Source organism: Microcaecilia unicolor, chromosome 3, assembly GCF_901765095.1.
Source record: "Microcaecilia unicolor chromosome 3, aMicUni1.1, whole genome shotgun sequence".
NCBI classification, from domain to species: domain Eukaryota; kingdom Metazoa; phylum Chordata; class Amphibia; order Gymnophiona; family Siphonopidae; genus Microcaecilia; species Microcaecilia unicolor.
Window position 1 is genome coordinate 147,535,114 of NC_044033.1, and position 26,772 is coordinate 147,561,885.

The 26,772-nt window shown below is 44.9% G+C and overlaps 1 protein-coding gene across 4 annotated transcripts in view; it reads left to right on the plus strand.

Annotated features, from left to right (window-relative positions):
• Nucleotides 1–18,975: 18,975 nt before the first annotated feature.
• CCDC88A (coiled-coil domain containing 88A) overlaps nucleotides 18,976–26,772 on the plus strand; it is a 552,486-nt gene continuing 544,689 nt past the window's right edge. For 3 of the 4 annotated variants that reach the window (XM_030196447.1, XM_030196444.1, XM_030196446.1), the window contains exons 1-2: nucleotides 21,943–22,612; nucleotides 22,710–22,810. In XM_030196447.1, the coding sequence (XP_030052307.1) occupies nucleotides 22,550–22,612; nucleotides 22,710–22,810 (164 nt within the window). In that variant the 5' untranslated portion in view covers nucleotides 21,943–22,549. Of the gene's footprint in view, nucleotides 19,219–21,942; nucleotides 22,613–22,709; nucleotides 22,811–26,772 lie in introns of those variants that run through there. The other variant, XM_030196448.1, reaches the window with a different exon arrangement.

Here is a 26,772-nt window from a genome sequence, read left to right on the forward strand (position 1 = left end):
AGGTAGTGTCTTACTGTGGATTAAAAACTGGTTGAAAGATAGGAAACAGAGAGTAGGATTAAAAGTCAATATTCGTAATGGAGAAGGGTAGTTAGTGGAGTCCCTCAGGGATCTGTGCTCGGACCTCTGCTTTTTAACATATTCATAAATGATCTAGAGATGGGGGTAACTAGTGAGGTAATCAAATTTGCCGATGACACAAAGTTATTCAAAACTACAAGAGGACCTTACGAGACTGGGAGACTGGGCATCTAAATGGCAGATGACGTTTAATATGAACAAGTGCAAAGTGATGCATGTGGGAAAGAGGAACCCAAACTATAACTACGTCATGCAAGGTTCAGCGTTGGGAGTCACGGACCAAGAAAGGGATCTAGGTGTCATCATTGACGATACGTTGAAAACTTCTGCTCAATGTGCTACTGAGGCTAGGAAAGCAAATAGAATGTTGGATATCATTAGGAAAGGGATTGAAAACAAAAATAAGGATATTATTCTGCCATTGTATCGCTCCATGGTGTGACCATACCTCGAGTATTGTGTTCAATTCTGGTCGCCGCATCTCAAAAAAGATATACTGGAATTGGAAAAGGTGCAGAGAAGGGCGACAAAGATGATTCAGGGGATGGAAAGGCTTCCCTATGAGGAAAGGCTGAAGAGGCCGAGGCTTTTTAGCTTGGAGAAAAGGCAGCTGAGGGGAGATATGATTGAGGTCTATAGGATAACGAGTGGAATGGAGCGGGTCGATGTGGAGCGTCTGTTTACGCTTTCCAAAAATATTAGGACAAGGGGGCAAGCAATGAAGCTGCAGTGTGGTACATTTAAAATGAATCGGAGGAAATTTTTCTTCACTCAACGCCGTAGTTAAACTCTGGAATTTGCTGCCGGAAAAAGTGGTTAAGGCGGTTAACTTAGCGGAATTCAAAAAAAGGTTGGATAGCTTCCTGGAGGAGAATGTTACTGGATGGACGAGGGAATAATACACTATGGGCGGGACAAATTGTTTGTTCTTTTGGCTGCTGTGACAGGGTGCTGGGCTCGATGGACCCTTGGTCTGTCCCAGCATGGCGATGCTTATGTACTTAAGTTTCATTTTATTTGTAGTTAACCAATCAACAATTAGATCTAGTATTGAATGAAGGCAAACAATTTCAGATGTGTCCGATAAATCAATTGTAAGAAGTTGGAAGTTGTCAGCATAGGCAAATGCAGTTAACCCCAATGACTGGATGAAAGCTAAAAGAGATGCCATAAATATGTTAAAGAGAATTGGGGCCAAAAATGAAGTGTGTGGGACTCCACAAATGAAGGTATAATAATCTGAATAGAAATCTTTCCAAAGTACTGAGCATTGTTGATTTCAAGATAAGATCTAGACCAAGACAACACAGTACCATAGACACCAACTGATGAAAGCCTTTTCAGCAAAAGTACATGGTTGACTAGATCAAACGCAGCAGAGAGGTCTAATGATAGAAAGACTACTGACTTATCTTCATCTAAGTAAGTTTGAGTTTATGTAGTTAGACTGATCAAGGCTGTGTGACTTACAGAAGTCAGATTGATTTGGATGTAAAACACCCTCAAGAAAATCATTTACTTGAGATAATACTATATGTTCAGCTAATTCTGAAACTATTGTAAATTAGCTACCGGATGAAAATTGGTGATAGTACAATAGTCTATAGACACATCTTTATATCTTGGAGAAATAAATTTTGTTTTCCAGGCAGATGGTACCTCACCCAACAGAAAGTTATTTGAAATCATCTGAAATAAAAATGGTAGCAAAATCAGTTCAACAGAGGGATAAATTTCAAAGGGATTGGATCATTAGGAACTTTTGTTAACTGCTCACATTGGTCTTCTGAAGAGATGTGGGAATTGGTAGCGTAAAAGAAGAAAAGAAGTTACTGAGCTGTGAATGTTTTATAGGATCTCCTTGAGCACAATTGGGGTCTTGAGAAGATGAGAAGGCAGATTGTAATGTACTGATTTTTGAGGCAACAAATTGGGCCAGAGACTTTGCAGAAATTTGGGAGATCATGTGCTTGTGGTGTAGGGTTTATAAGAGATTGAAGGATGCTATAGAACTTACCTGAGTGCAAAGCTTCTTTAATTAATCAAGAATCGTACTATTGCTCTCCGATGTTTTTATACAATTTAGAGAAGTATTTAAGCCTGGCTAAATAATCAACATGGTGTTTTTTTTTAATGGGACAAAGATCTTTATTTGCACAGCGTCAATCAATCACACAATGACCCGACATGGGCCAAATTTCGGCGCAAAGCGCCTGCCTCAGGAGTCATGTATCTTCAAAAATTCTTAAATTAAGACTACCTGCCAAAAGCACAAGAGCAAAATCCCCAAAATATGCTGAACATCATACACAGCATAGCTTAATGACTATTAATTCAATTTTCAATCATGTTAATCTTTCACAAATACAAAAATGAATTCCAAAGAAAATATTTTCCAGTGAACAAGGAAATTGTTTATCTTGAGATGTCTGAAGTCTGTCTATACTTTTTCTATGTTGTACCACTCAGCACTAACACTTTATTTTCTTTTTTTGTTTGTTTCAACAATTTTTATTGATGACAGCCATGGCAAAAACAATTTTAGATTTTATGCGACAGTTATAACAATTATATCCCATCACATTTCTCTGTACACATCTATCATCATCATTTTAGATAATCCATTCTATCTTAAACCCCCAAAATCCCCCCATCCCCCTGTTATTAGAACTTCTGGCATCAGATTGACCTCGATGCAACATGGTGTTTTTATTGCACCATTTCCATTCCTAATGATGGACTTAATGTTTCAGTAGGATTAGACCATGGATCTTTCTTTTTCGCTGACAGGGTCTTTTACTAAGCAGCTGTAAGCCCACCGTGGGCTTACCGCTCACTAAACCGGAAGTACCGCCAGCTACCGCAGCAGCCCAATGGTAGTTCCCACCCCCAGCGTGCGCCATTTCCAGTGCTACAAAAATATTTTTAACTTTATTAGATAATGATCTGTCCAAGGAAGCACTAAACATTTAGAAGTCTGCCAATATTTGAGAGTTGAGAAGAAATTCCAACATCTAAAATATGACCTAGATTATCAGTGGAAAATGGTACATATCAAAGAGAGTTTGAAATTCTGCTGTAGTGTCAGCTGAGGAGTCATTAATATGAATATTAAGATCATCTAATATAATTATATGGCCAAAAATCTTACAACAGAAGTTTGCTTTGCACCTCTGTGTTTTTTCTTTTAAGTCTATATTCTTGTTCAAACTGAGTGTGAATTGTGTGACTAGTGTCAAATAGCACTGTTTATATTCTAAATCCCCAAGCTTCTCATAGCCAGCTCCTTATTATGGATTCATTGTTATCTCCTGATTTAGTGGCTCCATCTGTTTTCTTTTTGTTTGTTTTTGTTAGAATGCATGAGTAAGGGGGAAGAAAGAAACTAGCAAAGGACACCAAAGAAACTGATCCAATAAATATTTCTTTCAGTCCTAGTTAAACTTAATACATATACGCAGACGACGTAACGATCTACATCCCATTTAAACAAGATTTAAAGGAAATTTCCAATGATATCAACCAGAGCCTACATATCATGCATTCATGGGTGGATGCATTTCAGCTGAAACTCAATGCAGAAAAAACCCAATGCTCCATTACACCTCCTGTACAAACTTAGAGTGTAAGCCTCCAGAGGCAAGAAAATACCTGTTGTAGCTAAATGTAACTCACTCCAGCTCAACATACATGTAGAAAATGTACCATAGAACAGTAGCACTGACTCCTATGATTTAAACAACAAGAACCCCATGTAAAAACAGGCAGCAAAACAAACAATACACAGGGCGCTAGAATACCAATACACCTACCACTGGTACAACAGAACATGTGAGACTGCTACAGAATTCTAAACGGAAACTATTTGCCAACAGAATACTACACCTCGGTCACACACCAAATACAGAACAAGGGATCACAAATTAGAAATATATAGACAAAAACTGAACTGGGAAACCGAAGAAGTCAAATTCGGTATGTACCACAACATAGGAAAAATAAAAACAGAAATGTGTTTCCTCTTGTACTGAAAAAAAAAAAAAAATACAAAGACATCTATGATGCACACTTCTCAAAGTTAACATATTCCACCAAATAAATTCAGATAAAACACTTTTTTTCTACCTTTGTTGCCTGGGTACTTTATTTTTCCAAGCATATTGTTTTCAGTTTCTTCTTTTCTGTTTTCCTGTATGTCTTCTGCTCTATGTCTAGTAAGTGCAGTCCATTTGTCCTTTCTCCACATTACTCTTATCATTTCCTATTCCCTCACTATATCTCTCTAATATATTTCCTCTCTCTTTTTTCTGTCTCTCCCCTCAAATTTCACCTTCTTGCTCTTCAGTCCTCCACCTATATTTCACTTGCCAGTACTTATCAACTTTCCATGTCCTCCTCTCCCCCCTACATCTCCTGTGTCACTCCATCCCTGGCTTCATTCCCTTCTCTTTCACCTACTCCTCATTAGTACAATTCTTCCCTCTGTACTTACTATCCTCCTCTCACATTACTCTCCTTGAGATCCCCCATGGTCTCTCAGCCAACAACTCCCACTACCAGCACCTAGACTAGCACACAGTGCAGCAGCACAGACACTGACAGATGATAGATAGATCGCACGCACGCACGCACGCAAGCACGCACGCACGCAGAAATGGTACATGGGGCTAGAGACAGGGATGGATGTGGAGGGAGCTCACAGGTAGATATGGGAAAAGGTAGCAGGGAGAGGTTCGTGGAGGCAGACACGGCAGAGGGACGAGAGCGCTGCTCCAGAGCATTTGTAGCATGAGTGGAAATGATAGCAGTGAAAAACAGACAGATATGGGTGGAGAGAGACAGCAATGGGCTCAAAGATCCTCAAATCACCAGAACAAGCAGTTACAAAGGCATATTATAATAGCACTGTGGCAGCATGGCTCACGGCTGGCTGCAGCCGGACCTCATAAAAATATGGGACACACACAAAAATTGCAGGTAAAAGCAAAGTACACTGTTTTTAGGCTGCATGAACCAGCCATTCTCAACTGGGAGGGGTAAAACAAACCAAAGCTACATGCATATGAGAAAGTCAATTTTATTTGCTTACCATTGATAATCTACACATGGAGTTTCTGAAATCGCAGGCAGCTGTGAATGGTTACAACTCCAAAACGAGTATGCCTGTCATTTTACAATTGGTGTACAAACATCAAAATCAAATTCACATGTGTCCCATTAATTAACACTATGCTTGGATGTTTTGAGCCATAGCTTTCAATTATTAGCCAATAGATTCACATCAACAATTGGTTGGCTAGATTAGCACTATTAGCAACATTCTGTAGATCTGGTGGATGTGGGCTTGGCTCCCTGATGAATAACCATTACCAGGAACCTATTTTGGAAGGCAGCCAAAGGAGACATGCTTATTCAACTAGAGGCTTGATCCAGAGATGTGGCAGCACTTTCTGAGGGAAAAGGCATAAAGGGGTCTGTAAATATTTTAATATTAGTGCCCCTCATATCCACTTTTCTTTGTACCTCAAACCACACACCAGGGAGTGCAATGGAGGATCTCTGAAAACACATCCGAGTAAAGTTCCAGACAGCTTGGGAATATCTCTATTATGTGGGCTTATTGTTTGGGGTTTTTTGGAGGGAGGAGGGGAATCAGAATGAACTTTGGATGGGGAATGTTTTTAACCCTTTGTACAAAATTTTAGCTGTTTGTTGAGGGGAACACTGCTGCATGTAGGAAGGTGTAGCTGAAGAGGATGGATTTCTAGAAGGTTGCAAGGCATGGAAGACAAGTGTTATGTAAATAAGTGAAGAGACTGAGACTAAAGTGATTCTCATTGGGAAGAATAATCAGAATCATAGTTACCTGATGTTAGGGTCCACCTTGAGCACCCAAGAAAAGGATCTAGGTGATATTGTAGACAATACGCTGAAATCTTCTCTCCAGTGTGCAGCAGTGGCCAAAAAACACAGCAGAAATTTAAAACAAAATTTCTGTTGCAGTGCCAATAAGACATGACCCACTGTGCTTAGCCTGGATGTTATTTATTACTAGCAGTGCTTTTTTTGTAGAAAAAAAGGTGCCGGTACTCATTATGGGCGGGGTCACCACATATGGCTCCACCCCTATGATAGCCACACCCACATTAACCACACCCCCTATACCAGCCATGGCGCATATAAACAGACATCATTGAAAATATTATAGTACTATAGGAGAAAAAAATAACGTGATTTTTTTAATTATAAATAATCTCTGTAAGCTCTTACAGCTCCAGTATACCCAGTGCAAAATAAGACAGCCAATGTAAATTCTCAAATTGGACATAATTACAAACACTAAAATGAAAATAAAATGATTTTTTTCTACCTTTGTTGTCTGGTGACTGTTTTTCTTTCCATATTGGTCCCATTCTGTGATTCTGCTTTCTTTTCTTTTCGCTTAACTCTTCTGTGCCATTTGTCATTTTTGTCTCCTTTTTCTTTGCTTTCTTCAATATTTTTCAGGCTCTCTCTCTGTCCAGATTTAATTCATTCTTACTATCCATTCTTTAATGTCCTTCATCTACCTGTGGCTTTTCATCTTTTCCTCACCCTTGTTCTCCCCATGCCCCTTCCTCTTATTCTCCAGTCTTTCTCTATTCCCCTTTTCCATCCAGCAGCTCTGCTTTCTCTCCCCATCCTTCCAGTGTCTCCCCTATTTCTTTCTGCATTCTTCCATCCAGCATCTTCCCTCTCTCTCTCCCCATCCTTCCACCTGTTTTCCCCCTCTCTCTCCCCATCCTTCCATCTGTTTTCCCTCTCTCTTTCCCCAATCCTTCCATCTGTTTTTCCCTCTCTCCCCAATCCTTCCATCTGTTTTTCCCTCTCTCTCCCCAATCCTTCCATCTGTTTTCCCTCTCTCTCCCCATCCTTCCATGTTTTCCCCTCTCTCCCCAATCCTTCCCTCTGTTGTTTTCCCTTTCTCTCTCTCCCCAATCCTTCCCTGTTTTCCCTCTCTCTCTATCCCCATCCTTCCATCTGTTTTCCCCTCTCCCCAATCCTTCCATCTGTTTTTCCCTCTCTCTCCCCATCCTTCCATCTGTTTTCCCCTCTCTCTCCCCAATCCTTCCCTGTTGTTTTCCCTCTTTCTCTCTCTCCCCAATCCTTCCCTCTGTTGTTTTCCCTTTCTCTCTCTCCCCAATCCTTCCCTCTGTTGTTTTCCCTTTCTCTCTCTCCCCAATCCTTCACTCTGTTGTTTTCCCTCTCTCTCCCTCCCCAATCCTTCACTCTGTTGTTTTCCCTCTCTCTCCCCAATCCTTCCCTCTGTTGTTTTCCCTCTTTCCCCAATCCTTCCCTCTGTTGGTTTCCCTCTCTCCCCAATCCTTCCCTCTGTTGGTTTCCCTCTTTCTCTCTCTCTCCCCCAATCCTTCCCTCTGTTGGTTTCCCTCTTTCTCTCTCTCCCCAATCCTTCCCTCTGTTGTTTTCCCTCTCTCTCTCCCCAATCCTTCCCTCTGTTGTTTTCCCTCTCTCTCTCTCTCCCCAATCCTTCCCTCTGTTGTTTTCCCTCTCCCCAATCCTTCCCTCTGTTGGTTTCCCTCTCTCTCACCAATCCTTCCCTCTTTCTCTCTCTCCCCAATCCTTCCCTCTGTTGGTTTCCCTCTTTCTCTCTCTCCCCAATCCTTCCCTCTGTTGGATTCCCTCTCCCTGCCAAGTTTGGCGCGAAGACGCGACGCACGCGGCACCAGCCCCTATTTCCGGCCGCTGCTGCTTCTCCTGTTGTTGAGCAGCAGCGGCCGCTACACAAAGAAAAAGAAGATTAAAAAAAAATTGAAACCTGGCTGAAACGGGGCACCCCGGCACTGTAGACAGCCATTAGGCATTGGCTGTTGCCCCGCAACCGCTCCTCCTCTTGCCTCTACGTCACTGCCCCTGGAGGAAGACCCCGGAGGAGCGCAGTGACGTAGAGGCAAGAGGAGGAGCGGCTGCAGGGCAACAGCCAATGCCTAATGGCTGTCTACTGTGCCGGGGTGCCGCGTTTCAGCCAGGTTTCAATTTTTAAAAAAATCTTTTTCTTTGTGTAGCGGCCGCTGCTGCTCAACAGGAGAAGCAGCAGAGGCCGGAAATGGGGGCTGGCACTGCGTGCGGGACATGGACTCACGGGGCAGGGGGAGCAAAAAAAAAAGGTGCCGGTACGCCGTACCGTTGCGTACCGGCACAAAAAAAGCACTGATTACTAGTAAAAAAGGCCCGTTTCTGTAAGAAATGAAACGGGCGCTAGCAAAGTTTTCCTTTGAGTGTGTATGTTTGACAATGACTGTGTGAAAGAGAGAGTGAATGTGCGAGTGTGTGTGACAGAGTGTATGTGTGAGTGTGTGAGAGAGAGAGACTGTGTGTGTGTGACAGAGTGTATGTGTGTGGGCCGACTTAGTGTGTGGGAGAAAGACAGAATGTCGATTGATTCTGTCTGTGACACACACACACAGACACAGTGAAGCTGAGTGATTCACTGTGTGTGTGAGATACCGACAGAGTGTGTGTGTGTGTCAGAGAATGTGTCTGTGAGACAAAGAGAGGGTGGGGTGCGGGGTAGGTGATTTTTAAGGAGGGGGGGCCAGTCAGGGGTGGGGAGGGTAGCAGCATGGGTGTAGGCATCGCAAGGAAGTTTGTGTGCGTATGTGACAGACATTGTGTGTGTGTGCGACAGAGGGGTAGTGGTGGGCGAGGCGATTTTGGACGGGGGTGGGTAGACATGCACGGAGAGGGATTGGCGGGGGGGGGGGGGGAGTGTGAGTGTGTGTTAAACACATAGCAATGTGTGTGTGTGAGGGAGAGAGAAAGACAGAATGTCAATTGTGTGTGTGTGTCACAGTCAGAGAGACACAGCGAGGCTGTGTGAGAGAGAGAGTGATTCACTGTGTGTGTGAGATACCGACAGAGTGTGTGTGTGTGTGTCAGAGAATGTGTCTGTGAGACAGAGAGAGGGTGGGGTGCGGGGTAGGCAATTTTCGAGGACGGAAGGGCGACGTGCACAGAGGGGGATCGGCGGGCCCAGTCAGGGGTGGGGAGGGTAGCAGCAGCATGGGTGGAGGCATCGCCAGGAAGTTTCTGCGCGTCTGTGGCTGACATTGTGTGTGTGTGTGACAGAGGGGTAGGGGCGGGAGTGGCAATTTTGGAGGGGGGTGGGTCGACATGCACAGAGGGGGATCGACGGGGCCAGACTCGGGGGGGGGGGGGAGGGTAGCGGCATCGCAAGGAAGTCTGTTCGTCTGTGACTGACATTGTATGTGTGTGAGACAGAGGGGTAGGGGCGGGAGTGGCGATTTTGTAGGGGGGTGAGTCGACATGCACAGAGGGGGATCGGCGGGGCCAGACTCGGAGGGGGGGAGGGTAACGGCATGGGTGGAGACATTGGAAGGAACTGTGTGTACGTGTGAGACAGAGAGGGTTTTCAACAGGGGCGGGCAGTGTCTCGGGGGTGGGTGAAGACAGTTTTTGAAAGTCAGGGTACATGCATTAAACTTAGTGAGCGTCACCTCCCTCCTTACCAATTGTTTTTGCATCTCTGGATGAGCCGTTTTTTTCAGGATATCGACTATATATTTGCTCTCATCAGCATATTTCCAATTTGGTAGTGGAGAATTACTGTATAGACCCTGAAGCAGCCCAGTTGGGCGAAACATGGCCTGTGTCGGGCTATTGTATGCATATTTTAATTGGTTTACGTTAATAAAACATATTTTGGTTTATCAACGATCTGCTTTGTACAGTTTCCATCTTGGAGTTTGCAGGTCGTCTGCCTTTTTGCTTTCTTCGTGTAGGCATATACATATTCCATGTGTGGAAGGTTTACTGCTGTCTCCTCTCCTCTAAGCTTTGTCAAAAGCTTTCTGAAAATCTAGATACACTATAATCAACCGGCTCACAATTATCCACGCCTTCAAAGAAATGAAGCAAATTGGTAAGACAAGACTTCCCCTGGCTGAAACTATGCTGACTCTGTCCCATTAAACCACGTTTATTAATGTGTTCTGCAATTTTATTCTTTATAGTTTCCACTAGTTTACCCAGCACTGATGTCAGGCTTACCAGTCTAATTTCCTGTATCACCCCTGGAACCCTTTTAAAAATTGGCGTCACATTGGCCACCCTCCAATCTTCAGGTACCACGGACGACTTTAACGACAGGGTGCAGATTACTAACAGCAGAACAGCAATTTCATGTTTGAGTTCTTTCAGTACCCTTGAATGCATGCTATCCGGACCAGGTTACTTACTACTCTTTAATTTGTCGGCTGTCTTGTACTTGCATCGATCATTTTGTTGCAACTCTATGCCTTGACATCCTACAGACAAAAAAATATATATATAAACAAGAACATGTAATCACCTTACTACCAGAAATAATGCTACTATAATGGCAAACATCTCAAACACATCACAGTACCCTGCAAAATAATTACTACTATGTGACTTATTTGCCTTATTCTTCAACTTGTTTTATAACAAATATGCTGTTCATATAGTGCAGGACTCAACAAAGTTTCTTAGCATCTAGGAGCCAGCCCAAAAATCTAGGAGCCAGACTTGTAATAAGCCAGCATGCACATGCGCGCGCACACATACACCCACCCATAGCCCTATCTCTGTTCCCCCTCACTGAATTCTTAATTCTGTTCTCCAGCTTTTTATCTTCTCCATCTGCACATACCTCCCCCAGCTCCTGCACCCCAGTACACTGACACCAGTTTTCGCTCCCCTCCCCCTAGTAGCACAGATACCTAGTTTATGCTCCCCCCACCCCCAGCAATACTAGAGAAACCGAAACAGAAATGAAAGATATCAGAGGTGCACATTTCCCAAAGCTGACATGGTCCAATTGATAAATAAAATATTTTTTCAACCTTTTGTAGTTTGAGCATTTTATTTTTCCTTTCAATTTGGTCTGTGTTTCTTCTGCTTTTCTCTGTTTGTTTTTCCAGGGTCTCTTGTCTACTTGACATTTCTTCTCTCTCCATCTCTACCATCCCTCTCGTAGTCACCTCACTTTTTAACCATGCCGGCTGTCATTTGGTCTTCCTTCCTCCTTTTTTAATATGTGGAATATATTTTCTCCGAGGACAAGCAGGCTGCTTGTTCTCACGACTGGGGTGACGTCCGCGGCAGCCCCCACCAACCGGAAAAGGCTTCGCGGGACGGTCGGCACGCAGGGCATGCCCACCGCGCATGCGCGGCCGTCTTCCCGCCCGTGCGCGACCGCTCCCGCCAGTTCCTTTTTTTCCGCGTCTGGAGAGAGTCGTGCTTTGCCGCTCTCTCTGCTTTCAGCCGCCGGAAAGTCGATCGCGTTTACGCGGATCGTTGTTTTTTCTATTTAGTTTTGTTACCGCCGGTTTCCTTTTTCTTTTTCAAAAAAAAAAAAAAAACCTGAGCGTGTGGAGCACGCGCTCCCTTTTTCCCTCGTTTCCAGCGGGGACGCCGCGTTGCGGCCTAGTGGCCGCACGGTCGGTTTCTTTTTTCGAGGTGTGATTTTCGCCACCATTGACGACTTTGACTTCGCCGACGCGATTTTTCCGTCGATGTCCTCGAAGGTCCCGAGTGGATTTAAAAAGTGTGGTCGCTGCGGCCGGCCGATCTCGCAGACCGACACCCACGCTTGGTGCCTCCAGTGCCTCGGGCCGGAGCACAATATCAAGTCGTGTTCCCTGTGTCTCGGTCTCCAGAAACGGACTCAAGTTGCGAGGCAAGTTCTGCGGGACCGTCTTTTTGGAACTTGCTCCGGCCCCTCGACGGCATCGGTATCGATGCCCGAGACATCGGCACCGATGGCATCGACCCCAGGAGAACAGGTCCCGTCGGCCCGCCGGTGAGGGTGGAGGTGAGCGGCCGCGTGGGCAGTCGGCCCCGGTCACTCCCTCAGCCCGTGGTCCACGGGACCGAACCCTGTCTGACCCGGCTCCTCGAGACCGAGGGGGATCGTCCTCCTCCTCCTCCATACCTCCCGGCGCCGGTGACGCGCATCGAAAAAAGGACAAGAAGCGTCGTCACCAGTCGCCCTCGGTGCATCCGGACATCGGAGAGGAGGCGACGCCGAAGCGTCATCGCCGAGGGGAGAGGTCCCCGTCGGTTGTGGAGGTACCGACGCGCCAGGGTTCCGGCACCTCGGTGCCGTCTCCTGGCCCCCATCAGCTTCTGGCACCGACACCCCTACCGGCCCCACCGCCTTTCCCGGCAGCGGGCCTGGACGAGTGCCTCAGAGCCATCCTTCCGGGGATCCTGGAAGGGCTGATGCGCCAGGCTGTGCCGGCGCCGGGGGTGCTTGCGCCCTCGGCGCTGATGTCTGTGGCGCCGGCGAGCTCTAGCCCGGCGCCGGGGCCGTCGACACCGCCGCCGCTTGCGGCGCCGGTCTCGACCGCCGCGCAGGTGGAGTCCCCGTCGACGTCGATGGAGGGAGCTCCGTCCCCGCCGACGCGGGAGTCCACCGCTCGATGACACCGAGACCTCGGTGCCTCGACGTCGAGCTGGGCCCGGTTCAGGACTCAGCTACATGAGCTTATGTCCGATACCGAGGATGAGGCCTCGTGGGGGGAAGAGGAGGACCCTAGATATTTCTCCTCAGAGGAGTCTACGGGCCTTCCCTCGGACCCCACGCCTTCACCGGAGAGGAAGCTCTCACCTCCTGAGAGTCTCTCCTTTGCCTCCTTTGTGCGGGATATGTCTATTAGCATTCCCTTTCCCGTGGTCTCTGTGGAAGAGCCGAGGGCCGAGATGCTCGAGGTCCTCGACTATCCATCACCACCTAGAGAGTCCTCCACAGTGCCGCTGCACAATGTCCTCAAGGAGACACTGCTTCGGAACTGGGTGCGACCGTTAACTAACCCCACCATTCCCAAGAAAGCAGAGTCCTAGTACAGGATCCACTCTGACCCAGAGTTAATGCGGCCCCAACTGCCCCATGACTCGGCGGTCGTGGATTCTGCTCTCAAGAGGGCACGGAGTTCGAGGGATACCGCCTCGGCGCCCCCGGGGCGGGAGTCTCGCACTCTGGACTCGTTTGGGAGGAAGGCCTACCAATCCTCCATGCTCGTGACCCGCATCCAGTCATACCTGCTCTATATGAGCATCCACATGCGGACTAATGTGCAACAACTGGCGGACCTGGTCGATAAGCTCCCGCCGGAGCAGTCCAGGCCTTATCAGGAGGTGGTCAGGCAGCTGAAGGCATGCAGAAAGTTCCTGTCCAGGGGTATCTATGACACCTGTGACGTGGCATCTCGTGCTGCGGCCCAAGGTATAGTGATGCGCAGGCTCTCATGGCTGCGTGCCTCTGACCTGGACAACCGCACCCAGCAGAGACTGGCCGACGTCCCTTGCCGGGGGGATAACATTTTTGGTGAGAAGGTCGAGCAGCTGGTGGACCAACTGCATCAGCGGGAAACCGCCCTCGACAAGCTCTCCCACCGGGCGCCTTCAGCATCCACCTCAGCAGGTGGACGTTTTTCCCGGGCCCGGCAGGCTGCGCCCTATTCTTTTGCAAAGCGTAGGTACAACCAGCCGGCCCGAAGGCCTCGCCAGGCACAGGGACAGCCCCAGCGCGCTCGTTCTCGTCAACAGCGTGCGCCTAAGCAGCCCCCTGCGCCTCCACAGCAAAAGCCGGGGACGGGCTTTTGACTGGATCCTCGGGAACATAGCCGCCCTCAAAGTGTCCGTACCGGACGATCTGCCGGTCGGGGGGAGGTTAAGTTTTTTTCACCAAAGGTGGCCTCTCATAACCTCCGACCAGTGGGTTCTCCAAATAGTGCGGTGCGGATACGCCCTGAATTTGGCCTCCCTGCCTCCAAATTGTCCTCCGGGAGCTCAATCTTTCAGCTCCCATCACAAGCAGGTACTTGCAGAGGAACTCTCCGCCCTTCTCAGCGCCAATGCGGTCGAGCCCGTACCACCCGGGCAGGAAGGGCAGGGATTCTATTCTAGGTACTTCCTTGTGGAAAAGAAAACAGGGGGGATGCGTCCCATCCTAGACCTGAGAGGCCTGAACAAATTCCTGGTCAAAGAAAAGTTCAGGATGCTTTCCTTGGGCACCCTTCTGCCAATGATTCAGAAAAACGACTGGCTATGTTCCCTGGATTTAAAAGACGCATATACTCACATACCGATACTGCCAGCTCACAGACAGTATCTCAGATTCCGCCTGGGCGCACGGCACTTTCAGTATTGTGTGCTGCCCTTTGGGCTCGCCTCTGCTCCACGAGTGTTTACCAAGTGCCTCGTGGTGGTAGCGGCCTACCTACGCAAGCTGGGAGTGCACGTGTTCCCATATCTCGACGATTGGCTGGTCAAGAACACCTCGGAGGCGGGAGCCCTCCGGTCTATGCAGTGCACTACTCGACTTCTGGAGCTGCTGGGGTTTGTGATAAATTACCCAAAGTCCCATCTCCAGCCAACACAGTCTCTGGAATTCATAGGAGCTCTGCTGAATGCCCAGACGGCTCAGGCCTACCTTCCCGAAGCGAGGGCCACCAATCTCCTGGCCCTGGCTTTGCAGACCAGAGCGTCTCAGCAGGTCACAGCTCGGCAGATGTTGAGACTTCTGGGTCATATGGCCTCCACAGTTCATGTGACTCCCATGGCTCGTCTTCACATGAGATCTGCTCAATGGACCCTAGCTTCCCAGTGGTTTCAAGCCACCGGGGATCTAGAAGATGTCATCCGCCTCTCCACCAGTTGCCGCACTTCACTGCTCTGGTGGACCATTCGGACCAATTTGACCCTGGGACGTCCATTCCAAATTCCGCAGCCCACGAAAGTGCTGACGACGGATGCATCTCGCCTGGGGTGGGGAGCTCATATCGATGGGCTTCACACCCAGGGTCTGTGGTCCCTCCAGGAAAAGGATCTGCAGATCAACCTCCTGGAGCTCCGAGCGATCTGGAACGCACTGAAGGCTTTCAGAGATCGGCTGTCCTACCAAATTATCCAAATTCGGACAGACAATCAGGTTGCAATGTATTACGTCAACAAGCAGGGGGGCACCGGATCTCGCCCCCTGTGTCAGGAAGCCGTCGGGATGTGGCGTTGGGCGTGCCGGTTCGGCATGCTCCTCCAAGCCACGTACCTGGCAGGCGTAAACAACAGTCTGGCCGACAGACTGAGTAGAGTCATGCAACCGCACGAGTGGTCGCTCCATTCCAGAGTGGTACGCAAGATCTTCCGAGAGTGGGGCACCCCCTCGGTGGGTCTTTTCGCCTCTCAGACCAACCACAAGCTGCCTCTGTTTTGTTCCAGACTTCAGACACACGGCAGGCTAGCGTCAGATGCCTTTCTCCTTCATTGGGGGACCGGCCTCCTGTATGCTTATCCTCCCATACCTTTGGTGGGGAAGACCTTACTGAAGCTCAAGCAAGAGCGCGGCACCATGATTCTGATAGCGCCCTTTTGGCCCCGTCAGATCTGGTTCCCTCTTCTTCTGGAGTTGTCCTCAGAAGAACCGTGGAGATTGGAGTGTTTTCCGACTCTCATTTCGCAGAACGACGGAGCGTTGCTGCACCCCAACCTTCAATCCCTGGCTCTCACGGCCTGGATGTTGAGGGCGTAGACTTCGCTGCGTTGGGTCTGTCTGAGGGTGTCTCCCGGGTCTTGCTTGCCTCTAGGAAGGATTCCACTAAAAAGAGTTACTTTTTCAAGTGGAGGAGGTTTGTCGTTTGGTGTGAGAGCAAGGCCCTAGAACCTCGTTCTTGCCCTGCACAGAACCTGCTTGAATACCTTCTGCACTTATCAGAGTCTGGCCTCAAGACCAACTCAGTAAGGAATCACCTTAGTGCGATTAGTGCTTACCATTATCGTGTGGAAGGTAAAGCCATCTCTGGAGAGCCTTTAGTCGTTCGATTCATGAGAGGCTTGCTTTTGTCAAAGCCCCCTATCAAGCCTCCTGCAGTGTCATGGGATCTCAACGTCGTCCTCACCCAGCTGATGAAACCTCCTTTTGAGCCACTGAATTCCTGCCATCTGAAGTACTTGACCTGGAAGGTCATTTTCTTGGTGGCAGTTACTTCAGCTCGTAGGGTCAGTGAGCTTCAAGCCCTGGTAGCTCATGCTCCGTATACCAAATTTCATCACAACAGAGTAGTGCTCCGCACCCACCCAAAGTTCCTGCCGAAGGTGGTGTCGGAGTTCCATCTTAACCAGTCAATTGTCTTGCCAACATTCTTCCCCAGGCCGCATACCCGCCCTGCTGAACGTCAGTTGCACACATTGGACTGCAAGAGAGCATTGGCCTTCTACTTGGAGCGGACGCAGCCCCACAGACAGTCCGCCCAATTGTTTGTTTCTTTCGACCCTAACAGGCTAGGGGTCGCTGTCGGGAAACGCACCATCTCCAATTGGCTAGCAGATTGCATTTCCTTCACTTACGCCCAGGCTGGGCTGGCTCTTGAGGGTCATGTCACGGCTCATAGTGTCAGAGCCATGGCAGCGTCAGTGTCCCACTTGAAGTCAGCCACTATTGAAGAGATTTGCAAGGCTGCGACGTGGTCATCTGTCCACACATTCACATCACATTACTGCCTCCAGCAGGATACCCGACGCGACAGTCGGTTCGGGCAGTCGGTGCTGCAGAATCTGTTTGGGGTGTAAATCCAACTCCACCCTCCAGGACCCGAATTTATTCTGGTCAGGCTGCACTCTCAGTTAGTTGTTCTTCGTAGGTCAATTTCTGTTGTACCCTCGCCGTTGCGAGGTTCAATTGACCTGGGTTCTTGTTTTGAGTGAGCCTGAAAGCTAGGGATACCCCAGTCGTGAGAACAAGCAGCCTGCTTGTCCTCGGAGAAAGTGAATGATACATACCTGTAGCAGGTGTTCTCCGAGGACAGCAGGCTGATTGTTCTCACCTACCCTCCCTCCTCCCCTTTGGAGTTGTGTTTCATATTTTATTGCTTGTCATTCAACTGGCGGGAGCGGTCGCGCACGGGCGGGAAGACGGCCGCGCATGCGCGGTGGGCGTGCCCTGCGTGCCGACCGTCCCGCGAAGCCTTTTCCGGTTGGTGGGGGCTGCCGCGGACGTCACCCCAGTCGTGAGAACAATCAGCCTGCTGTCCTCGGAGAACACCTGCTACAGGTATGTATCATTCACTTGGCCTGGGCTTCCAGGATGGTATTTTTAAACAGCATCCACGCCAGATGTAAATTTTTGACCCTTGCAGCCGCCTCTTAAGTTTCTTTTCATCATTTTATCATAGTCTCCTTTTTAAAAAGCACTAATGGCCTCTAGTGCCCGCGTTTACTTTTGGAGTATCGGGGTCCAAGAGAGGGGGAGGGGAGACCTGCCACACTGGAGAAGCAGCAGACTTTTCCAAGAGCATCAGAACGGTGAGGACGGCATCAGTCATACTTCCTGTGGTCTAGTGGGCAAGATAGAGAGCATTGCTAAGTTTCAAGTGTGAGTCAGGACTTTTCACAAGTGGTTCTTTAGGTTATTATTGTTTATTTGTTAGTCTTGTATTGGAATTAGAGTTATTAGTTGCACTGATATTGCTACCTCACTGATCTAACAAGTACTGATATGTTTTGCTGCTAAGTTTTGTAATTGCTTTGCCATAATAATATACCTATAATATATATTTTTTTATATTACCCAGTAAATTGTAATATCTCCAAAGTGTGGTAGTCTTCTGTTATATTGCCAGCAAAACCTTCGTGAGAGCCCTTTTCTTTGTTTTGGGGACCAGATTAGGGCAAAATCATACTCCAAACAGATAAGCCACAAACTCTAACCAAAGTACTTATTATCTAATTTGCTTATCTGCAAATCACTTATCTAACCCTACAGCAACCATAGTTAACATGCATTAGTTGTTCTGTCTGTTTTCCTGTCTTATTTAGATTGTGAGCTCTTTGAGCAGGGATTGTCTTTTCCTGTATGGTGTACAGCGCTGCGTATGCCTTGTAGCGCTATAGAAGTGATAAGTAGTAGTAGTTAATGTGCTTTATTGCAGTTCTAATAAGCAATGGGGCTTATTTACTGAAAGTGTATGAAATTACATAAAATTTTTATTTTATAACAATGAAACTTTTTAAACATATTTTTATGACAGCTACTGCATAGTATTCACCGAGTTGGAAAAGTTTCATTTATGTATCGGTAAATATGCAATATTCCATATTAATAAATGTTAGTAAATCTAGTCTGATATGTAATGAATTTGAGGCCATTGGTGGAATGACATGTCCCAGTATTTTCTTTGTACTGTGTAACTTGTGTTCATGGATATGTATTATTGTTTTTTAGGCAAGAAAAATAAGACATAAGCATTGCCACACTGGGACAGACCAAAGGTCCATCTAGCCCAGCACCCTGTCTCCGACAGTGGCCAATCCAGGTCACAATCAACCGACAAGATCCACGGAGCAAAGCATTTTGTACTGCTTGTCCCAGGAATAGTGGATTTTTCCCTACATCCATTTAATAACATTCTATGGCCTTTTCCTTCAGGAAGCTGTCCAAACCTTTCTTAAACTCTGCTAAGCTAACCGTCTTAACCACATTCTCCGGCAACTAATTCCAGAGTCTAATTACACGCTGAGTAAAGAAACATTTTCTCTTATTTGTTTTAAACTTACTGCACTCCAGCTTCATCGCATGCCCCCTTGTCCTAGTATTTTTGGAAAGTGTAAACAGACGCTCCATATCTATCTTTTCCACTCCACTCATTATTTTAAATACCTCTATCATATCACCCCTCAACCGCCTTTTCTCTAAACTGAAGAGCCCCAGCCACTTTAGCCTTTCCTCATAGGAAAGTCGTCCTATCCCCTTACATCTTTGTCGCCCTTCTCTGCACCTTTTCTAATTCCACTATATCTTTTTTGAGGTGCGGTGACCAGAACTGAACACAATACTATAGCTCTACGGGTTCTTCAAATTAAGCCACACCAGCTGTTTTAAAATGACAGTAAATAATATTTTAATTAGGTAATAATAAAAAAAAAAAGCCTTACTTAATGCAGAGTTCCAATGACAACATTTAACAAAGTTAAAAATACTCTGAAATCAAACATGGAAAGCTTTAATCATAAAACACAAAATCCTAATACTGGCTTATTTTTCACAGACATATTGCTAAACTGTGAGGAAGCAACAGAGGATACATTTTTGAAGATTAAAAAGTAAGCAAACTTTACATTAGTACTGCTTTTTGTATTGTATAAATATAGGAGTGCATGACTATATTTCTATCATGCTGCTATTGCTCTGTGTTTAAATGTGCTTCATTGTATGTTTTGATTGTGCCTTGCCTGATTTGTGGGTACTTAATATTTTAAATAAAAGAACCCATTTTCTACTATTCTAATGAATTTTTCTCCTTGAGTCTTTCTCAAGCCACTGAATAAAAATGAAACCTTTATTTTTGCCTATGTGTGGCTACTGCTTCTTGATTTCCAGACTGTATCTGCTCAGATTAATGATTACAATTAACTGGCTTATTTTAGTTCTGTATGCTTAGTTACTCCTCAGTCGGAATAAAAGCTTGGGCTTCGAACTTATCCTGTCTGTAGCTGATGTCATCAGACAATAAGAAGGCCATTGTTTAATAGTAACAGCTGCAGAAAGAGCACATCCTGAGCTTGCTATTATACAATGATTAAAAGTGCAGAAAGGCAGTTTCAGATCAGTAAATTAAACAAATATAGTCTAAGAATAAAACAGTATCAAAATATAGGTACCTCAAAGGGCTTTATTTTTTGCACACTAACTTTTATAACTGTATATGTCCTACTATTTATATTCCATCTTTGCTTATACCCTTCACTGTTAATTACAATGTTCTATACATAGTGTTGACATTGTAAGTAGTATACTATGCCATACTTTGTATTATTTGAATACTTTACTGCTGTAATTGCCTATTGCTCGTTTGATTTATTCTTACTGTACACTGCCTTGAGTGAATTCCTTCAAAAAGGCGGTAAATAAATCCTAATAATAAACACAGTGATGAAAAGCATAATGAGACACTGGACATCCAATGGACACAAATATTCAATTTTTTTAAACCCCACTACTGTCCCAAATGTCTTTCCTTCCCTGATGACTACAGGGTCCCCTAGGAAACTGAATTTAAAATCTTCCTGTTTGGGCTTTATCATACTGCTCATTGGGTCAGACATTGCTGAACTTGAAAATGTATTTTTTTAATATTCCAAATCAAAAAGATGAAAAAAATCCACTAAACATAAAGTGAAACACGCTGCTTACTACATTCTGATAGCTACTAGACATAACAAGCAAGAGAGACAAGTGTAAAAAATTAGCCAGCGAATCCCAATATAATGTATGCCAATGCCCACTAGCCAGAACCTATTAATACAAAAGAATATTGACAAACATGGCTCTCATGTGTTTTATTCAAATCTAAACAGGCAGGTCCTTCCCTTTTCAAAACTGTTGTTTCTAACATCCTAATTCAATGCCTGCACCAATCCAGGTAAATCCTATTGCCAGACAAAAAAAAAAAAAAGCCTATGGAGAGCAAAGGATGTAATTACGTTAAGGGAAAAAAAAGGAGAGCATTTATAGAAACTAGCAGTGGGGAAGGATCAGGCGCTCTCCATGTGCAATAATTTAAACGGCGGAACATATCTGTAAAATTAGTCTCTATAGATATTGCTTTTCCTTTAGATCTTGGCTAGTTGCAGCTTTGCTGAAATAAACTGTTGAGACTTTTGAAAAATACAACAGGCGAGGTCCTGGAACCGGATAGTTTATTGCCCAGCTGTTTTACATCTTTGCCCATAAAACAGTTTGGCGACAGGAAAAGTGCAGCTATTCGCCAACATCCAAATCACATACATTTTTTTATTTTATAACAATGAAACTTTTTAAACGTATTTTTATGACACAGCTACTGCATAGTATTCACTGAGTTGGAAAAGTTTCATTTATGTATCGGTTGTTTCCAGGCACATTGAAATGGATTCGAATAGCCTGTAGAGTATGTAGCTATGGGAAAGATAAGAGCAGCAAAAATCCAAGGCTGCAGACAGTTCGTGAATGTCTTGCCTGTATCATTTAGAGAAGGCATCCTTTGGGATGATCCTGCAGTATAAGCAGTGAAAATTTATTTTGACAGTCAATTTCACAAGTTAGTCCGTTTATCCATAACGCTTTCGACAATACAACAAACTCCATCACAGGGGCCGTGACGGCCGTTTTCTTTCAAGCTTTCTCAAGGAAAGTCTCACAGAAACCTCTCCCTCCTTTTTTTTTTTTTTTTCTAGCTCACCGTTACTTAGAATTCCTTGCCTTGAAATACGACGAGGATTTTTCTGTTTAGGATAACAAGAAAGAATAAACCGCACAAGGCACAAAACCAGAATGGGAAGATCTAAGGAAGCCAGACAAAACCCAAGAGATCAAACACACTTGCCCGTGTCCACCCATCTCTACTGACCTCCTCACCCAACTGGGCGCTGCCTCCCACCCTCACACAACTAGACCCGCGCGACGCCTACTCCTTTCAACTTTTAGCAAGCACGAACTATTTGATCATCTTGTAGTTCGTATCCATCCTCCCGCTTAGTCGATTTCCCCCCTCCTTCCGTCGCTTCCAAAAGGACCGCGCGGAAGGATCCGGAATGAGCGCGTGCCGAGGTGGAGCCTGGGCGGAGAAGCGTGTGTGGAAGAAGGAGGTGGAGAGGGGAGTAATGCGGCTGCAGCGGCGATTGACGTTCGGAGGCCGTTACTTTTTGGTGTCTTGGACGGACGGTGCCGCCTCCGGCAGTAGCAGCAGCTTCAGCGGCGGCTGCTGAAAAAGGCGGGGCACAGGGGAGGGGGGCAGGGCGCAGTCAAGCAGCTCCTGTAGCGGAGCGGAAAGCAGCAGCAGGAAAAGAAATCATATTTTTTCTTTGTTTTAGTTCTGTTTCGGAGAAATGGATTTCACAGCGTATAGCCCTTGAATAGAATATCTGGTTATGGACGGTCATTTTGTGCAGGCTGGTATTTAGTGTTACATTTCTATCAAGTGTTAAAATTTTTGATCATAGTATATTTTTACAAAAATGTATTTTCTGACCCGCTGAAAGCTGAACACACATCCTGTGTGAGATTTTTTTCTGGTCGCTGTGGATGTTGTTTGTGGCTGGGTACAGTATGGGTAATTAGCCTGCGGACTTTCATTGGAATTTGTGCAGCCAAAGCCTAGGAGCGGTTTTTTTTATTGTCTCATATACAATCCACGCTTGATTTTCTTCTCTGCTGAACTGATGTAGAGCTGAGAATTGTACAGAACCAGGGGCACTGACTGAAGCCTACACCAGAAGGAAATTGGTGTCATGCTTTTAGATGGATCGGATGAGAATCTGTGGCCGTTGTCTCCGTCAATTTCTTGCTTTTGGAATGCGCTTATTTACAGTATCTCTTACCATTTGCTAAGCATTTAGGAATCTACTGTGTATAAAATTCAAGGATTCCTTTATTTCTGAACAGCCAGTATATAAAATGGAGAGTGAGATATTTACACCCCTGCTGGAACAATTTATGGCCACTCCTCTGGTGATTTGGGTAAGTATTTCCTTGAGTTTATTCACTTTAGTGGATTTTGAAAATAAGGATTGCAGGTAATGATACAGAATGGTATTGTACAATATTTCTATTCTAGGTCAAGACATTTGGTGCTTTAGTAAAAGGAAATGGTACAAACCTCGATGAATATGTGGCATTGGTGGATGGCATATTCCTAAATGAGGTCATACTTCAAATGTAAGTGTTTAATTATTTGATATTGTGCCTTTTTATCTTTTGTTAAATCCTTATTGTGAGCTATTTCCATCAGGAGTGTGGAGATTGGTGAACAGATTTTCCTGTATGTCCTTGCTGACTGTGTGGTTCAGCAAAGAGAACTGGATTCAAATATTTAACATTGTAGATATGATTTATTTTGAAACAAGTCTATGATAAATTTGTGTAACAGTTCTCCATAAATGTTTTGTTTTTTCTAATTATGTACTTGGCATTTTAGTTATTGGATTAGAGACTTTATAACATTAGTATGTTCTGTGGACCTTATTCACTGTAATTTTTTTTAAAATCAAGATCAAGTGGATTCAGTCTTCCAAAACTTGGGCCCGGTCCCCTTCTTCACCCACCAATGTTTTGGCCTTTAAGAAGTCCAAGTATCTGTTTTTCTCAGATATGGAGTTGTAAAAGGGGATGTTAGTATTTGTTCAGACTGTTTACAAACTTTCTAAAAAATATTTTGAAAAGGCCTAAATGCAGATATTTGCACCAGGTAGGAGTTTGAAATTGTTCTACACTTTTCATTGATGCATAGGTGCCAGTTCTGTAGGTGCTGACCATCCCAAAATATGGAGTAATCTCATTCATTGTGTCTAGGAAGGGATAATTTGTGTTTAGCAGCTCCAGTCATTTTGAAAAGTTGGCACCTATGCACTAATTGTCTTCTCTGATTCCTTAAAAAGCCAGTTCTATAACTGTGCATCATTACCATTCAATCCCAAATCCTTCTGTAACACCAAATGTCTATTCTCTTATCATTACCACTATCCATGATGTATTATAAGCCACATTGAGCCTGCAAAGAGGTGGGAAAATGTGGGATACAAATGCAATAAATAAATAAAATAGTTAAGCACACTTTGCACACATAAATGCAGTAAAAAGTGCCACTTACGTGCCCCAGCACCCTAAGTGCTATTCTTTAAGAGTGTGTGTAAATGGCATAATGTGTAGCTGGGTGAGGGTGAACACAAAAGTATGAGACATACCAGTGTCTCTCACTCACGTTGGTTGAATTTAGGGCAGCCATTTACACCTACCATAGATCTAGCTTAAGTGGGCATGCTTAGGTTTGAGCACATTGATGTTGGATTTTGTTAGCATTCTATAACAGAATCTGGGTGCCCAGATGTCATTACAGAATAGGCACGCCCCATGCTACATTGAATTGCCCCTTTGTAGAATTGGCTCCTAAGTGATTCAACCTTCCCTGACTTTAAATACATGAGTGTTGTTTGCCTCTAGAAACCTCTGTCCATGTCTTTAGCTCAGATCAAGTGTGTCTGGCTTCGCTTTGGCTTGAATAGCTCCCATTTATATCTAAATGAAAGAAAGGTTAGATTTATTTTTCTTTCTTTAATGGAAAATTACAGGCGCCAACTCCCACAAACAGGTTTCCATAATGCTCTCATTGCAGTGGAGGAATCAACAGGTAAGAAGCACTGGCCCCCTTCTCCTGCTGACTTGAAGGGCAGTGCTTGGGGTGAGGGGGAATTGTGGCTGAAGCCCTGACTCCCTGCTTCTTTTTTTCTGCTGGCAGCTGACTTACTAGGGTAAAAATCTGCTATCGGAGATACTGAATTAGCACATCTGAGAGGGCCCTGGGTGCTTATTTAGTTTTTGTGACTTAGTCATTCTTTGATGGGAACCTATACTCTACAAAGGCACCCATATTCCTAAATTTGAGAAAACATTCAGGACACCAATTAAAAAAAAAAAAAAGCAAGCAGCAAAAAAAGAAAAATAGAAGTATTATTCCTACTCCCTGTGAAGGGGTAACAAAATGTATCAGAGTTAAGAAATACCTAAGGGGGTGATGCTCGCCTTTGCCTGTGGAGGACTTTCTGCTCCCAGAGGTGGAGCATGAAATGTTCAGGCAAAGCTGAAAGAGCATAAAACGACTTATATGGGATGCCTCCCAGACAAATCAGCAAGAACAGCTACAAAACAGGAAAGAAGTCAGTAGATACAACTACACCCTCTATTAGGATGCATCTGTTCCCTTAAGGCCACTGGTGACATGGCCTTTGAGGTTGCTGTATGCTTGGGAATGTTTAGGGAAAACAAACTGGGATACATGGGGGTTACATTTATATTGACCCTTAACGCATTACCATTTTATTTCTCATCATGAAAATGAATTCTTTTTACTCGATTGCCTAATCTACTCTGTCATCTATGAACCTTAATGCAATATAACTCTGTATTTCTCCTTCCGGAAATGGTGATCGCCATTACGGAACAATGTAAGCCACATTGAGCCTTGCAAATAGGTGGGAAAATGTGGGATACAAATGCAACAAATAATAAATAAATACATTAAGAATCATGAACAAAGATGGAATACAGAGAAGAGACTATTTATTTACATTTGTAAATTCTGAAAGTCAAAGGCAAGCAATATGAAACATACTGATTAGGAAACACAGAAACAGTGTTTTTCCAAACACTGCACCCAAAATATGGGAAAGGAATCACACCGTAGCGCACATGTGCATAGAGAGGAGGGAACGTAGCCTGTAAAAGTTCTACCAAAGGATGTGCAGAAACAAGAGGATTGCACAGCAGGTGAAACACCAGAATGTAAGACACCATATAAAAAGTCATTTGTATATACCTATCTAAGACTCCATAATGGATGATGACATCCGCTCATGGGGTGGATGACTACCACTATCTAAAGTATGACACTCATTTCGTAGAATGTGCAAAGCAGAGTACTAGTTTAGAATTCTATACATTTTTATTGTAGCAGTACACACTGGACTCATCAAGCATAGTGTGCAGACCTTATTTTTTCCACTGAGAAATACAAGATATGCAGATTTATTGGAGCAGGCATGAAGACCTCCAAGGATAGCCCTTGTTCAGCAATGGATCTCGAGAATCAGCTGCACTAAGGCTGGTGGGCGATGGTTGGGGACAATCTTAGGTATCAACTATGCATGCTTATTGCCCATCTTGTATTGTGGTCATCCCCACTTCTGAGTGTAGTACAGTGAAATCTGAGAAAATATTTCTTCACTCAACATGTAATTAAATTTTGGAATTCGTTTGCTAGACAATGTGGTAAACGTAGTTAGCTTAACAGGGCTTAAAAAAGGGTTTAGACAGGTTCTACAAGAAAAGTCCATAAGCCATTATTAAGATGGGGAAAATCCACTTATTATTCCTGGGTTAAGCAGCTTAGTAGTCTGTTTTTACTTGTGACCTGGATTGGCCACTGTTGGAAACAGGGTACAGGGCTTGATGGGCCTTCGGTCTGACCCAATATGGCAGTGCTTATGTTCTTACATAAATGACAGGCATCTTGCACATTTTTATTTATTTATTTATTACATTTGTATCCCACATTATCCCACCTTTTTGCAGGCTCAATGTGGCTTACAATTCATTGTGGATACTGGAAATAGAAAAGAATGTACATTTGGTTTTACAGCAAGTTTTAGGTACATGATGGTGAAATACATGGTGCTGGAAATAGAAAAGAGTATACATTTGGTTTAGCAGAAGTTTTGGGTACATGATGGTGAGATGCGTGATAGTGTTAAAGCCATAGATGTTAGGTACATGATAGTATGAAAACAAAAGACATTAAAGAACATTCCTGGATATCTTAAAGAATGTAGAGTTACGCGTGTTGTTCTTTATGATATATTTTGTCGAAGAGATAAGTTTTCAGGAGTTTGCGGAAATTGGTCATTTCGTAGACAGTTTTCAGGTAACGTGGCAGTGTGTTCCAGAGCTGTGTGCTTGTATAGGAAAAGGTTGATGCATGCATTGATTTGTATTTCAAGCCTTTACAATTGGGAGGATGAAGGTCGAGGAATGTGCGGGATGATTTTTTGCGTTTCTGGATGGTAGTGAAACGGGACCGTTGACCACAGTCAAACCACGGTTGGGAAAGGAGAAAAACCTGTAGTTTG